The sequence below is a fragment of the Thermobia domestica genome, chromosome 3 (assembly GCF_964235325.1).
Source record: "Thermobia domestica chromosome 3, izTheDome1.hap1.1, whole genome shotgun sequence".
Classification (NCBI taxonomy): domain Eukaryota; kingdom Metazoa; phylum Arthropoda; class Insecta; order Zygentoma; family Lepismatidae; genus Thermobia; species Thermobia domestica.
Genome location: NC_137456.1, coordinates 339986979 through 340004200, shown reverse-complemented (window position 1 = coordinate 340004200; position 17222 = coordinate 339986979). Strand labels below are relative to the sequence as shown.

Genomic DNA, 17222 nt, shown 5'->3' with positions numbered 1-17222 from the left:
GAAAACCCACGAGCACGGTGTTTTTCCAAATTGTGCGGAGTAATTTAAATTATCAAATCAATTAGATATTGATATCCCTTGTTTTCTCACAGTTACCTTAGATTAAAAGACTAACCCAGGCCTATGATCAAGGTAAAAAATTCTAATTACCTGTCCTTTAAATTTTAGAGAGAATTCATACCAGCCATAAATTCTTTACCCTTTTTCATCTCAGTTCAAGGAAAATATAGAAATTGAAATGGCTGGTATTATAACTGTTTTTCATTAAATCGTTATGAAAGTCTTCTACGTATTAGTCAAGTGTCTCAATTGTAGAAATGTACATTGATATTGGATTTGGGATTTGGGATTTTCAGGCTGAAACTCACCCAAAATCTAATGTTACTTATTCCTATGCATAGAGTCTACAATCCCCTCCCCACAGCTCCCGCCAAGTGAACTTAGTGGTGGACAAACACCGTGTGCGTGGGTTTTCTCGGGGTTCTCCCGTTTCCTCGCACTTTCTTCATTCCACCATTTAATTCATTACTCATTATCACCGTCTTCTTTAGTCTAACCGGCATAACCGTGGGACGTAAAACTCAAAATTTCATTTCATTCCCCCCTAAAAAGGTTTAGTGATTTCTAAGAAAGAAAAAATCAAAGTCTTTGTGTGTGAAGCCTCTATGAAACTACTTTTCTGAATCTACCACTGTTCATAATTGTTTCTCCAACAAGAAATTCGTTCCAGCTTATTCCTAAATAGGAAATTATGAATGCAGGAGGTTATTACTGTATGTGGTTCGTGTACTACAGTTCCCTAGGAGGGTTTTGGCATTTATAACAGTTCGGGACTCGATCCTCTCTGTTTCGTGCGTCTCCTTTAGACTTTAATAACAGTTTGGATCTTTTGCCAAAGCCGACCATATAGCCACTGGACAACACGGTTCAGAGTTCGGGTGAGAACATTCTGGGAAATCAACATAAAAGCTGATTCTAATTGTATTCTCAATGTCGATGCAATTTAACAATGTGAAAATTATTATGTTGCATAGGCATTAGTTATTTATGCAGGAAAGGAAAGAAAATTAGGTTATTTCTTAAACTAGAAAATATAAATTTATACCATTTGATAATATTTTGGTAAAGGATATGCAAGATTTCACTTTTCACTTTAATAAACAACACTAAAACTGCACAAACACATATTGTATTACATTTTGGCACTTTAATTTGAATAACTGAATATGAGAATAAAATTTAACACTTGGCCCAATTATTATTATTACAATCGCGGAAGGCGCAGTACTCGCGGGTTACCGGTGGTATTTCACTACATCGTTAGTTTCCGCAATTTTGCACTGTCACTTTTCACTCACTTTGATGCTGGTTCCCATACCTCTACAAAAATGAACACTTTCAGTAATTAGAACTGATGTTAACCCTCGACATTATAGCCAAAATAAAGTTAGATGTTCTATCTTACGTTGCAGTTGATACTTCCACATTTCTGTTCATGGTTTTGCCGACAGAGGACTGTGGAACTCTTTTCATATTTTGTTCAAAGTAATCCATGATGTGCAAAGTAACCACGTCTTACGGTACATTAGAGTAATTTGCACATATTGTTGGCTGGATATACTTGCATTCTTGTAAAAAAAAAAAAAAAAAAAGTAAAAGAGTATAAGCAAGAAATAAATGAAACGACTTTAGTCGATATTTCCATTAGTATAGCTAAAATTAATCATATCACATGATTTCGGTCATAGTAATTAGGCACTCAACAACTAGGAAAAATTTTGTCAGGAAAGGGAAATTTTCTAAGGGAAACTTACCAACACTGATAGAAGCTTTGGGAAACAAACAACGAAGTTCTTCAAACGTAGAGTAACAAATAAAACACAGTTCTGACCAGAGCAGAATGAAATATATTAAAAACTATACTTACAATGTGTTACAGTTTCAAGGACCCAACATCCTCTTCATCAGATACAAACACTGAGAAAAGACAGGTGACAGCAGATCTTATATACACGAATTTAGTCCTATTATTAATATGTGAAATATTTTGCACTTTTGTTAACAGCGTTCTTTTTTTTTTTTTTTTTTTTTTTTTTTTTTTTTTTTTTTTTTTTTTTACCATTTATGTTTAATTTTATAATGCAGTGAAAAATAGCGGAATTTCAGTAAGGGTAGCGGAACGGGGCGGAATTTTGGCGGCCCAGTAGTGACTTCTCGAGTTAGGGACCTGGCAAATCTGGAGTAATTAGTCTGTAATTTTTAAAGATGTGATTGCATGTTTGATTGCAAGTATAAAATTGCTTCTATGAACGTTCTTGTAAGCCATTTCATTAACACATGCACCATAAAATAAAATGGAAGTATCAAGCATAGTTGCAAGTTCGTATTAAATTTGTAGCAATAATGGCTGGTGAAGAATCTGTTAAGTTGGAATTTTTGTACAAAGAAGAAAATGATTATGGTTTTCCTCAGGAAGATCCACTCGAAGGGAAAGGATGGACATACGAAATGATAACTGACAGCAAAGAATTAATATTATCTTCAACCGAAGGGGAGCAAACAAGAGAGAAAGATGTCGCTATGTATTCTTCGGATGTCAAATTAAACATTGGTATGATGAAATCTGAATTTGCAGTAAAAGATCCTGCCTGTCAAAATAATATAGAAACACTAAGAAAAGTAGAGGTTGAAGAGACTTGCGCTTCTTACTGTGATGACTACAAACAATTAACTGCAAGTAGTTCAAATTCAGTTGGGACAGAAAGGTAATGTTAAATTTTATATACAATAACTGGTTCAGTTTGATAATACAGTTACATGAGTACAAAATTTTATAGTTGTAAGGAATACTTTTCGAGAAATAGTTACGGGAGGTAGGCCTACGTCTAACATCAATTAATAATCAACAGTTTGGAAGTGGCGCGGCACACATAGACTAGTTGTACCCAGAAACACAATTGAGTGCACCCATCTTAATGAAGGAATCATTACCTAAAAATGAATACACATTTCAAACCAATTCTTGTAGATATTTTTGATATGGGTACTTTGCGATGGTGTTCCATATATAGAGGCTTGTTTAAGAAAAAACCTCCGTGGCTGAATGGGATCAGAAAATTTCCGAAATACTACCGTGATTTTTTTACACCGGACCAAACGTATAGATGTTTGTAACTTTATCCCCAAGTTATCTCGAATACGCCACTTATCCGAAGGTCTTCCAAAGCCATTAATAAAACATAAGTCTAACTAAAAAAAGGTGGATATTTATTGAAAAACCTATACATAAATTCAATGCATATATTACTTCATTTGCTGAAAGTCGGCTGTTTTTATTTTCAAAATCATTTTTGGGGGACGGAGTTGCACTCATCCATATAGTTTCACATCAGCACTTTAGTGTACGTATACAATAAGAATTATTATGTAAAAGACACGAATCAAATTGTGCTGGCTTGCCACTACAAAGAAGTATGGCTATGTAATTCAGGGCAGGACCGCAGCATGTTGGCCGGAGAAGGAGCGAAGTGTTGCGTAGGGAACAGGCGCGTTACAAAAGGTCAATATACATGTAAACAAGCATAGGACGAAACACACTATATGGCATAAAGTGTATTATTTTTCATGCTGATTTTGTACGTTAGTAAAGATGTTATATGAAACATTCCAATATGTTGCCATTGCTTCCATATTTGTGTTCCAATATAATACATTACTAACGTAAATTTTGCAAATATCTTGATCCCTTAAGTCTCGGATATTTCTCTAGTACCGCGACAATTACATTTATACTTCATTTCATTTACAATGGTTAATAGCTTCTTTGTGTGTGAATCCGCGTATAACAGATTCGATCATGATTAATTTATTTTTATGAAGGTAGGTATCTTAGAAGTAAGAATACAAGATATTTACGATATCTATGTACTAGTCTGTTAAAATATTATTTCGAATTGGGTCAAGATTTTACTTTGGCTCGGGCAATGACTTCAATCGGTTCTTATGGGTTCAGTCACTTCCTGGAACTGTTTCCGCCTCAGTCAGTTCTTGGAACTGTTTGTGCCTTTGGAGCTTTCACGTGGTATATATTTTTCACACGCAAATTCACTAACCGTTTGGGTTCATTGGTACCTCGCGTTTGCAGAATTAACGTCTTAGTTTTACTTTCACAACACTTTCTCTAATTATTTAATTAATTAATTACATTAATGAATTTCATACAGCCCACGTTTCTATGACTTCATTACGCAAAGTCACGCATATATATATATATATATATATATATATATATATATATATATATATACGAAATACGATTTGTTTATCTTCCCTACACGTTACATATATTAATACTTAGAAGTAAAATAAGACATTGTTTATACACGGGGCAAATTCAAATATGTCTAGCATTTCTTCTCTTGTTACATTTGTGGTAGATATGAGGGTAAATATATATTGGAGGGCTCGACGTTTTTACGTATGAGTACACTTGAATACCTACAAGCTTTTATTTTAGATATATTTTTACTATTCTTACAATTCACTTACTCTTAGTATATGTACCTGTATTTATTAGTATTTTTATAAACTATATAACTATATAACAATATTTATAAACTATATAACAATTTTTAGGAAATTGAAAAACTTATAATAGCAAAAAAAGTGTTTCAAATTCGATACTGGTCATGAATTTTGCTGAGCATAAACTAACAGTCTTTTTTCACGTCTTTGAAAAGATGCTTACAACCCATGGTACTTTGTAGAACACTTCTAGTGTAATCTCTCTTGACACAGAAAACACATTTTTCTTGTATAAGATTTGCACACTACTCATCGTTCTTGTAATGCATCTACAATGTAATGCGTGTCAGAGTTTCGAGCTTCGATAGGGATATACGATCTTGGACCTGGCCTAATTGATGTCATGTTTCCAATGCGAAGAAGACACATGGTAACTTCCCTCAAAAACTAGATGTGTGAGTTCATTGTGTTAAATTCGCAATGCAATTTCCAAGAAGAATCAACTGCTAAATTGAGCGCATTATTGAAAAGATTCCACCTCCGTTTCTTAGATCTGAGTTTGGGTCTGTATGATGCAAGAAGACGATTCATAACGTCAAGTCCTCCCATTCCTTCATTGTACTTTTGAATAACGAATAGTCGACTAATTGGAACCTTTATTTTATGTACACGAGAGTATCTCCTCACTGATTCTACTGGCAAGTTTGTAAAACAGTTTGAACCAACAGTTACAACCGCACTCTAATTCCACCTTACAAAGCACACATTACCATCACTTTTGACGTCAAACTTTCCTTTTTCGTCCTTAGCAAGTTTTTCTGTGGAGTCACAGGACATTGTTGAACACGATTATCTCTTACTGTTTTGTTGCTCGATTGCCTTTTCTTTCTAATTCTAAAAGAACATCATAAATTGTGAAGAAATTATAGAAAAAGACTTCGTGCTGGGCATTATTTTCTATGATTGATGTGAGACTACGAATAACTCGTTCTAATGGGATATCCTCAGTAACGTTATCAGTACTATTTTCGTTTACACCATAGAGGTCCATTGCATATGGATAACCGTCAGAAGAACCTAAAAACCATATTTTGTAACCAAAACGGAGTGGTTTACTACTAATAAACAGTTTGCAGATGTGATGCCCATAGTACGAAACTATGCTTTTATCAATGCTCAAAGATTGGTGAAAGATATCAAACTACTGCAAGTTCTTCTGTAGCTCATCGTATATAGGTCTTATTTTCCCAAATTTGTCACCTCTTGCTAAGTTAGAATTGTCAACAATATGGTAATATTTTTTGTTCGAAACGGGCTCCTGGCCTTACGGATGACACATTCGGTATGCACAGGTCGTCTGCTGTACTCCAATAGGACTTCGCAGAAGGAGAATATGATACCCACTGAGAAGTAATAAATCAAAAAATTGTAACTGTTCATATGATACTTTTATGTGTGGAGCTCACTTCTGCTGTGCGTACAAATTACACATTTGAACAAGGTGCTCAGTGTATGATGGAGGCAAGATCTTGAAGAAAATATCTATCGGAGAACTACCGTCAAGATTAGGATGAGAAACCACAAGTTTTTCTGGTGAACAAGAAATGGGATTGAGGCTAATTTTCGCAACATGTTTGCACTTAGGCACACACTGTTTCCCTTCCTTTTTTAGATGATCATGTTTATGGTATATTTTCGAGCTCATTTTCGTCATAGATGTCATTATTCACTGCCTCTGTCAACTCACCACATACGTCCTTACGCATGACAGGAACTAATTCGTCTTCATTTATATGCTCCTCGTTTGAAATGTCATCTGTTCAATCTGGAGGGAGAATGTAAATATTCGTTTGCTCATGATCAGAAACACACAAAGTGTTCAAAGTGCCTACTATTTCATCCAGCGTAAAAAATTACCTTGCCATTTCGCGATTTTAGACAACAAATATTCAAACTAACTCGCTACGTACCAATGTTCCCAAATCTGAACATTAAAATATATCATTTCCGCAATAAGAAACGATCGTCTCAGACGCACGTTCTCACCCTAATAAAAAGCACAAACACTGAACTCTCAACTGTCCACAGAAAGTCTTACCAACTTCTATATTACGTCGTAAGCACTCAGTAATACAACCTCTTGTAAAAAGCACGAAAACATCAATTGTAAAAAAATCGAAATAAATTATTTAATATACATTTTTGTGAAATTAAAGCAAATAAAACAATTAACCATTCATTCGTTTATAATACCACTCAATGTTAGACCAGAAATATAGAAAATATACAACGCTAGAACACTGAAAATTTCCTGCTTCGAAAAGGGAACAATGGTACCTAAACGATTAACGAAAAAAGTTACCTATTTCCGTACGAATCAGCTGAGCGTTAGAAGGGAGTTAGAAGCCACGTAGGTGTAATTTCATTGCACTTTTGCCACCATGATAATACCACACGGCGTTACGTCACGATCGGTCGGAGCGACTGGAATGTAATTCCTAAACTGCTTCGGGAACCGGGTAAGAGAAATCGGTTGCACTGTCCGGGTCAAAGTAAAAGCTTGCCCGAATTTTTTACATGTTGTTTATAATTCTGTGGATTTTACAGTAAATCTGTAAAAAATGAATGCTTGCGTGTTGATTCCTCTGGTGTAGAAATTCACAGAGTAGAGTTTTAGTAGAGTTCGATAGTTTAAAGTAGTTGTATCAAGAACATCATAGTTTGGAAGAAATCGCAGCCTTTTTATAAACGTTTGGTTGTAAACTTGAACTGGAGAGAAGGAAACATCAACGAAATACGGTTGGTTCAAAATTTACACACACTCCCACTTATATATATAAATATATATAAACTAATCAATCATGTGTCAAACATGGAACTCGGTTCGTAGTCTGATTTCAATCAATGAGTTGAAATACACATGTAACTTACAAACCAGGTGAAAAGTACTATCTAGGTGAGAGACCCCCTAGGGTTTGGAATGGGGGAAGATATGAGAACAATCGAAAAGGGCTGCTGTCAGTATCTAATCCATTGTCTTGGCGGTCACAAAACTAATTGGTGATAGATTCAGTAACTAAACCGGAAGTAAGTCAAGAACAATCCCAATTTGCACATTGATATCAATTTTGCTCATTCATAATAATAATAAATATAATAATATTCATTATTGTTATTATTAATAGTGAATTGTAATTTTACCGGATGAGGCACGGATAACGCAAAAATAATACTCTTCTGTGTTTATTTTTGTCAGTATCTTTAAAATTATTTTCATGCAGCTGCTGGTGTTTCAACTGGAAATGATGAAATAGAAGTTAATGCCGTTCACAAAGCAATTTTTAGCTAACCAAATGCAATAAGAATTATTTATTTTAAATTATTTTTTGACAAAGCACACAAGAAATATAATTGCAAAATGTATATTGATAATCATACTCGTTGAGTATTTGAGGAAATCACAGCATGCAATTTTTTTTTTACTGATATGAAGAACAAACCTAAGAAATAATCTTCTTCTTTAAAATTGACAATGACGCCAATGATCCGTAATGTTTCGAAACCCGTTTCAAGGGGGAAAAGCTAGGAAATAGTTCGTGACATATCTAGGTCGATATTTACACTTTTATAGATTCTAGAAAAGATATTAACCCATTACATTGGTCTAACAAAATTGACGTGATTTCAAATTGTACCCTATATTAAAAGAGAATATCCGCCATTAATCGTTCAAAATTGAAGGCGTGTATCTAATAGAACTATTGGTAATTTTTTCATGCCTCGTACCTATGCCTCCGTACACTTTTCCAAATTTTAAAAAGAAAAACAACTCAATTTTTTTCATTGTTGAAATTTCAATATGATTATTTAAAATGAAACACTTCTATGATAGTTTTTTCATATTGACATAAATAACAGGTCAAAATTTAGAATAAATGGAAAATAGAAGAAGAAAAGATTTTCGTTGCTGGTATCTGATGACATTTCTACATTAGATTGCATAAAATTATTATTATTATTATTATTATTTTTTACTGAGGCAGTAGATACAAGAAAATTTCAAATTATATCCTTTGCATTGAGAAACAAAATCTACCATTACAAATTCGAAGTTCGATAACATTTCAAATAGAATGATTGGTAACGGTTTCTGGAGTTGTAGTTTTTAAACGGAACGATTCAACTTCAAAGTGCGAAATGTATGATTTTTTATCTTGTAATTTTTATGAGATATGTGTAGTAAATTTCGAGCTTTATCTTTCCGGATGTGAGAAAAATGTTAATATGTGCCTAGCTACAAGTTACAAAGAGAGTTTAGTTCGTAGTAGTATTGGCCCCACTTTAGGACACTTTTTGGCCCCTGGGTCCCTGCCTCAGGACCCATGGTCCCTGGCCGGGGTCAGTGTCCTAGGGGTACCATGGCCCACCCCTTAATTTTGGCATGGGGTACATAGGACCACCCCAGGACCTATGGTCCCTGGCCCAGGTCAATGACCTAGGGGTACTTAGGACCACCCCCTCTAGAATTTGGCAGGGGTACATAGGATCCCCCCCTTAAATTTTGGAAATTGCCAAATCTAAAAATTTGGTGTGATAGCCTAGGACCATAGTATGTACCTCTATTAGTATTGGGGTCTATGTCGTTTCCTTTCATGGGTAAAAAATTGCCAAAAAATTTAAATTTCGGAGGTTTTTGACCTAATTTATCCCCTTTGATGGGGTATTATTATCCTATATGGTTATATGTGCATATACAGGGGTTCATTACCTTTCATAAGACATGGGTATATTGGTGCACCCCTTTAAAATTTTGGGAGGTGTACCTTGGCCCACCCCTTCAATTTTGGAAATTGCCCAATTTAAACATTTTGGTACAATAGTTTAGAACCCTAGTATGTATTACTATAAATTTGGGTGGTCCACTTCGTTCCCTTTCAGGTGTACAAAATTGCCAAATTTTAGTACAACCACATGTTTGGTTTTTGGCTCATTTTATTCCCTTGGATGAGGTCCTATTACCTTATATAGTTATATGGGTGTATACAGGTGTTTATTTCCTATTGTAAGACATAGGTACATTTGTGCACCCCTTTAAAAATTTGGCAGGGGTGCCTTGGCCCATCCCTTAAATTTTGGAAATTGCCCAATTTAAACATTTTGGTATAATAGTATAGAACCCTAATATAGATCACTATAAATTTCGGTTGTCTATTTCGTTCCCCTTTTAGGTGTATAAAATTGCCAAAATATAAACGTAAGCAATACGTTGTACCACGTGTTTGGTTTTGACCTAATTTATTTCCTTGGTTGAGATCCTGTTACCTTATATGGTTATATGGCCATGTATAGGAGTCCATTCCCTATTATGAAACATAAGTACATTTGTGCACTCCCCTTGAAAATTTTTGGGAATGGTACCTTGGCCCGCCCCTTAAGTTTTAGAAATTGCCAAATTTAAACATTTGGTATCATAGTACTGGACCCTAATATATATTACTACAAATTTGGGTGGTCCACCTCGTTCTTTTTAGAGGCCATTTTGTTCCGCTTTAGGGGTGAACATGGATACCTTGGAATCGTCCCGAGTTCGATTCTTGGTGCTATTTTCAGGAAATGTTGAGTTTAACGTCCCCTTGAAACGATTATGAAAAATGATAGGAGGAAACATGAACTTACTTCGTTGTGGATTGAAGCAGGAACCTCACTCGCTAGAGACAAGCGCTGAGCCGCCGTACTCCATTCAGTGCGAACAGTTTCGCGTATGAAAAGAAGACGAGCAGATTTAAACAGATTATGTTACATTACACATTTCAGTGCGAGCAGTTTACACTAGGTTTATGTTTCATATAGAAAGATAGAAGATCTGTGTTGTCATTTTTTTTACTTCGTGTACAACTTTGACCTTGAAGAAAACCTTGCTGACTCAGTGCTAAGCACTGGCATTAAAACGTATACACATAATCTTATTGTTTAGTTGGCTGTATTTAGAGATGAATCAGACGTTTAAGGTTGTTGGTTCGAATCTAGTTGTGTTCGCTGTAACTCAGTGCCTGAGCGATACTTAGCGAGATTTTCCAGTGTTGCCAACACTATCAGAATGAATCGATTCATTTAGTCGGAGCAGTTTCGTGACGAAAACTGATTTTTGTTTTGCACACAAATTTTTTTTCTGAAACAGAATTTTGTTTGTACATAAATTTTTTTTCCTAAACAGAATTTTGTTTGTACATAATTTTTTTTCTGAAACAGTTTTGTTTTGTACACAAAAAATTTCTGAAACAAAATTTTGTTTTCGTACACAAAATATTTTCTGAAAACATTTTTTTTCGTACACAAAAATTTTCTGAATCAGTTGTTTTTTTCGTACACAAAAAATTTTCTGAAACAGAATTTTATTTTGTACACAAAATTTTTTATTTCGTACACGAAAAAAAAGTTCTGAAACCAAAAATTTAGTTTCATTTTTTTCATAAAACATTTTTTATTTTATCGGTAAACTGATTCAGAAAAAAGAAATTGAAATCGCAGTACATGAAAAGAATTTGATTTTAGGATGTGAAATAAAACACAGAATCATGTTTTTGTACATTTATTTTTAGCATGTGAAATTGAATACAGAATTTCTTTTTCTTCAAAGGAAGACGTGTCCGTGACGGGTACAAATTCTGTAAAGAGAAAATAAAACATATAAATATGCATGATAATATTTATTTTGTTTCCTGTGAAAGAAGAAAAACAGATTATTAACATCGAACTAACTGATCAAGAGAGAATGAGGTGAGAAAAGAAACGCAAATGTGACGTACCTGAATTCCTTTTTTTTTCTCCACTGATTTCTGCAAGGTGATGTCATCTGAGTTTGTCTCCGTTCGTGCATCGTTGAAGCATGTCCCGTGTTGATTCTTTGCCGTCTTTGAAAGGTGATGTTGGTGGGATTAGGGAAAAATATGGCTGTTATTCTGTTCTGGCTTTTTTATACCCATAGGGCAATGTTTCGTATGTGTCTGGTATTAATCGGCGTTTTTTATAGTTGAAACTGTACTTCTTTTCTTCAGGTTTTGTGACAAGATGATGATCGTGGGTTCTGTAAATTTTGTGCGGCGTGCTAATGGAGATTTTTTCACTCGATTGATTTATGATCATTTGCTCCAGACTATTGAAATTTAACTTTTGACTTGCAGTATAATTGAGTGTAAACCCACGAATTTTGCATACATAACTGGTTGATTTCGTTTCGGGGTTGTAGATTTCCAAGGCGTATTGTTTTGGGCCACCAGACACGAATTTTTTAATGTATGCTTTTGGTCCAATTGATTCCAGTTCATTTGACATTGAACCAAGAAATACTTCTGGTTCTATTGTGGGCTGTGATGGTCGCTGCGTGAATATCACGGAATCTGTATCGAAATATAGTACTCTTTCTTGCAGCAATTCTAAATATTTGTAGAGTTCCAGACGAGCTTGACACGTTGTAAATGCTCCAAGGACAACATTAGCATTGTGATTTTGTACTGGAACATCATCTTCATACTGCCAATAAAGATATAACAACGAATCATTAACTGGTAAAATTTGATTGACTTTTATATCTGGAGCAGTTAATTTCTGATACAGTTCTTTGGGGTCGTTAATGATGGTCGTTTGGCTGAAATTGTCTCTTATAGCGAGTCGTCCCCAGAAGGCATTCAAACAGAGTTTTGCAAGACTACGACGTGCTGAATTTGTAATTATATTTGCTGCATCCAAAGTTATGCCTTCACGTTGTTGTACCATTTGAACATACTGCTGCTTTTCTTCTTCGGTGACGCAATTGGCAGGCCAACCAGAAGCTTCCAGCTTAGATTTCAAAAATGTGTTAATGTATTCGCTGAATAATCCGCCAGTCTTGGTTTCTGGATCATATACGGTGATGTCGTAATCCCAAATTTCGTAAATTTCAATGACTTGATACCCAAGTTCAATGGCTTTTTGAATTTCATAGGACACCCACGTTCCTGTTAGACTTCGTTCACTGTCCGAATGTGTACATTCAGAATCTTGATTTAATGCTGTGGCACAGGCAGCACAAAGTGGAAACAACAACTTCTTATTTGAGCGAAATGGCAGCACTGGATGAAACACATTTCTGCTAGGCAAAATCTTCAACTTGACTAATCCGTTGACATCTTGAATGGCCGGCATTTCTGGATCTCCCTGTAGATATATTCGTGGATGCCCTATTGGATACCGTCCACATTTATTCACATAAGGATACAGGGAAACGATATCCAAGGATTTTATTTCTTCGCCTTCATTTTCATTTGCGACGTGATACAATTTAATGGCATTTACACGGCCACCATAGAAGCTGTCTCTTGGATTTAATGGTGTCTTATTAGTATAAGGATGTGTGCTTAAAGAAGAGGCCAATGCTGGATTGGATTTTAACACTTGGCGAAATTCACATTCCCACATTTCATGTACTTTATATCCCATGGATCGTAATAATTTGATTTTACGCTGTGTTCTCTCGTAGCGATAGTTCATCGTTTCTTCGGAGTTCTCATAAATGGGTTGATTACGGCCTGTAGGGACACATAGAGGACAGCCATGGAATCTACAGCCTTCAAATTCATACACGTGTTCCTCTTTAGTGTCGGGATCTTTGTAGTAGCCGTCCAGATGAAAACCAGCAACATAAACTTCTTTACCTTTGGCCGCATGCAAAATTGAATGAATCTCTTTTTCTTCCATGTAGGCAAGCCACTGCAAAGCAATCCGTGACTGATTGTTTCTGTGACGATATCCTCGTGCAGGGAGAATGCTAATAGTATTGGGTTTTAAGAAATTTCGTCGAAATACTAAATTGCACGCACTCGCCAAAGTGATAGCCTCTAGGAAAGGATTGACGTGAGTTTCTTGTTCAAAAGTGGCCATGAAAGATATACAAGCCATTCGAAGTACGTTGACGTCCTGGACAAAATAGTTTACCAATTCTTCTTGGAAAATAAACGTATCGTTCTGGTGTTCGTTGTACCATGTCATGAATTTCTCTCGTTCATCCACTTTCATTTCATCTGCACCATAATAATGGATGTCCGGTAATTTTCCCACATACGTTTGATTTGCATCAGTATTCAAAAAGTGTGGAAAATATCCTTTGGTCGCTGGTAAATGAAATTCCTTGGATAATTTACTTAAAGCCATTGGCATGAAATTTAAGGAGTCAATAAACGATAAGTGATTCACTTTCATGCTTAAAATTTTTGCTCCGTTCAAGATCAAAGTAGGTTTCAATTCATGTTCTTCCACTAAAGTTTTAAGAATAAAATGACCATCATATCCCTTACAATTATGTGCCAAAGATACAATAAGTTTGATGTTGGATCGTGGTTGACGTAAATACGCAAGAAAGGCATTGATCGGATCATCTTGAAAAATATGTTCCCGCTGTCCACAAACTTCACACGGATGATGTATATCCTCATCTTGAACACAGTTGTAACATACTTGTTGGACCACCAGTAAATTGGGCTTATGAATGAACGTGTCTTCATCGAAGAAAGTATCCTGTGTGGCTTCGATATCATAGAAGACAATCATAGCTTTCTTGGCATGTAACACTGATGGAACTCCAGGTTTTAATTGAGTCGTATCCGGCTTCATGTAGCATTGGTGAGTAGACGTAACGTGTTTACGACACACATTACAAAAATAATCTGTACAATGATGTTGTCTTTCCCCTGTATGGACAAACGAATAAATGCGTAGACATTTGGAACACTGTTTCACCATCTTGCATATTGGTTGACCTTTATGGTATGGTACAGTCAGATGATTTATATAACATGTTTCACCATAAAATTCACGATTGCATTCTGGACACTGCTTCTTCGTATTGATCTTACTGCATGGTGGTTTCTGCAAACATTTCTCACACATGGCCGAACAGTTCTTGACGTGTCTATTAAGATGATCATATTTTTTGTGGCATGCAACACAATAGTACTTAGTAGAAAAAACGGCTGTTAATGACGTGATGATGTCATAATTAGAATTGATGCACATTAAATTGATTGGAATTTTGTCTTCGCCACCCGGTCCTTCATACAGAATATCTTCTCCGGAAAAGCTAGTGTATACGGTAAGTTTATAATTTGTCAAGTAACGTTGCAATTGTCGCAATTCTTCCACGGATCCCCCATGGTCTAAATTCACTGATGATCGAGACAAAAGCTCATGTACGTCAGGGAGAACAACACACTTGCGCTGTTTGCGATATTGATCGTAAACTTTTTTATTTGTATCCTTATATTTCTTCAGTCCAATAGCAATCACAATTGCATAAGCCAAACATTTCTTGTCGGTGTTTTTCACTCGTAAAATGCCTTTCTTGCACTTTAATAATTCGTCGTTTAATAAAAGACCTCGACGCATTCTCCCAAATCCACGGGGCACATCCACATGATGAAAATGTACAATAAAAGGTTCGTTCATGAGAAAACTATCGTTACTTTGAAGGATGCGATCAAAGGAAGCCCATAAAGTCTCCAGTGTCAAATTACTTGCACGCCGAAAAGATAGATAAAACGGTTTGTTTTTCTCATCATGAGATAAAATCGATAATCCAACCATCGTATAATTCGTCGACATTTTCCAATAAGTAATCCAGCATCTGTTGAAAGGAGGCCTGAACCCATTCAACAATATCGGTGCCACTGGTCGGAGCATTAATTTGAAATTCCAGCATTCGGCCTTCAAGATTAAAACGCCGATAATGTCTATTGATTTCTCGCAAGACAGTAAAGCCAGAAGTAGCCATATTCAAATAGGAAAAAGATAAGGTAAGCAGAAAAGGAATAGGCAAAGAAAACAAATATCTAAAACGAGAAGAGAAAAAAAAAGCACGAATTAAAATTGAATTCAGAGATCACTACGTTATCAAAATGACTACACGATCAATTCTAAAAGAATTATCATATCTCAAATAGTTTTACTGTTAAAATTTTTATTGTCATACTGGAAATCAAACCCGGGACCAACATGTAACTGACTTAACTTTCTGTAGTGATAAAAAGAATGAATGAAATTGTTTTTCTAAGCGTGCTAAGAGAATCATTGTAGTGAGCATTTTTCCTCTGACACTGAACTTTAAAACGTATGACGAACATGAAACGAAAACAAAATCTCATGCGCTTGCTTTTCTCGAGCTAAGGCAAGAAAGACTCGAATTCGTTTCTCGGCGGGAGATCAGATCCCACATTAAACTGCAAGTCCACGTCTCACGTTGAAGGGAACAAAATCGTGCGTATTTTCTTTGTTTAAGTTAATGGTAACTTTCAGAAACTGAGCTAAGTGGTTAGCGTTACGCACCTCTGGCCCGGGTTCAACACCCAGTATGCGATCAGATTCAACACTAAGCTGTATTCCTAGCCTCACTACTGAAAGGACGCTAAACCAAAATCCACAAATTTCTTGTGCTTACTTCTAATGTGTGGTATTCCTAATTCGATCCCCGGTCAAGTAAGTGAGGGTTATTCTTCCATTTGCTAAATATTGCATGATAAAATAAAAAACAGTGATAACAATGTTATCCTCATTTCAAAAGCACTCCATTGATATTAAGAAACGCGGTTGATACTTACCTCAAATTCAAGGAACGGAGTAAAGTTACGCTGACACAAAACGTACATCTTCGTTCATTCAAGATCTTCGTGGAAGTAGAACTTCAAAATGAAATTAAGAATTTTATTTAGATCTGAAACGGGTTCAACTATAAAGTGACAACACTATCAGCCAATCAGAAACGAGGAAAATGAATCAATGACATCACGGAAAACCAATGAAAACACAGCTTTCATCATGTATCATGAGCCGAAACGTGATGTAAGAAGCAATCTGATTGGTTGTGACATTATTCACGTTTTTCTCCTTACACATCAATCGTTACGACATCTAGTATCGCAATTTTGATCATGACATCATACCGTTGACTCGTTAGTTTTTTACGACATTCAAATTAACACATCTAAAATGTGATTAATTTTCCTTAAACTTGATTAAAAAATGTAACACTCATCGATATGTTATGAAACTGTCTTTGACATGAATCTAAAGTTGCGCTTTAAAAGTCCGTCAGCTGAGAAAAAAATGCTGATGTAGTATAAGCAGATTCTGCAATTTCACAATAACAAACTTCTATGCGTAACAACGAGCAGAAATGTGTAGTAATGTAACATAATCTGTCCATGTTCTTTTCATACGTGAAATAGCTCGCACTGAATGGAGTACGGTGACTCAGCGCTTGTTTCTGATGTGTGAGTTCTCTGCTTCAATCCACAACGAAGTAAGTTTATGATGTTTTCTCATTTTTTATCATCGTTTCAAGGGGACGTTAACATTTCCTGAAACTAACACCAAGAATCAAACTCGGGACCATTGCATAGTTATCAACACACGTGTACGGTCGCTTAGCGTTTGTCTCTACTGTATGAGGTCCCTGCTTCAATCCTCAGTCAAGGAAGTTCATGTTTTCACCATTTTTCATCATCGTTTTCGCGGGGACATTAAATTCAACATTTCCAAGAATCGAACTCGGGACGATTCCAAGGTATCCATGTTCACCCCTAAAGCGGAACAAAATGGCCCCTAAAAAGAACGAGGTGGACCACCCAAATTTGTAGTAATATATATTAGGGTCCAGTACTATGATACCAAAT

At 35.7% G+C, this 17222-nt stretch overlaps 1 protein-coding gene across 2 annotated transcripts in view; it reads left to right on the top strand.

Annotated features, from left to right (window-relative positions):
• Window positions 1–2133: 2133 nt before the first annotated feature.
• Window positions 2134–17222, top strand: part of LOC145681256 (uncharacterized) — a 30432-nt gene continuing 15343 nt past the window's right edge. The window contains exon 1 of one of the 2 annotated variants that reach the window (XM_081752825.1): window positions 2134–2765. In XM_081752825.1, the coding sequence (XP_081608951.1) occupies window positions 2404–2765 (362 nt within the window). In that variant the 5' untranslated portion in view covers window positions 2134–2403. The remainder of the gene's footprint in view (window positions 2766–17222) is intronic. The other variant, XM_081752824.1, reaches the window with a different exon arrangement.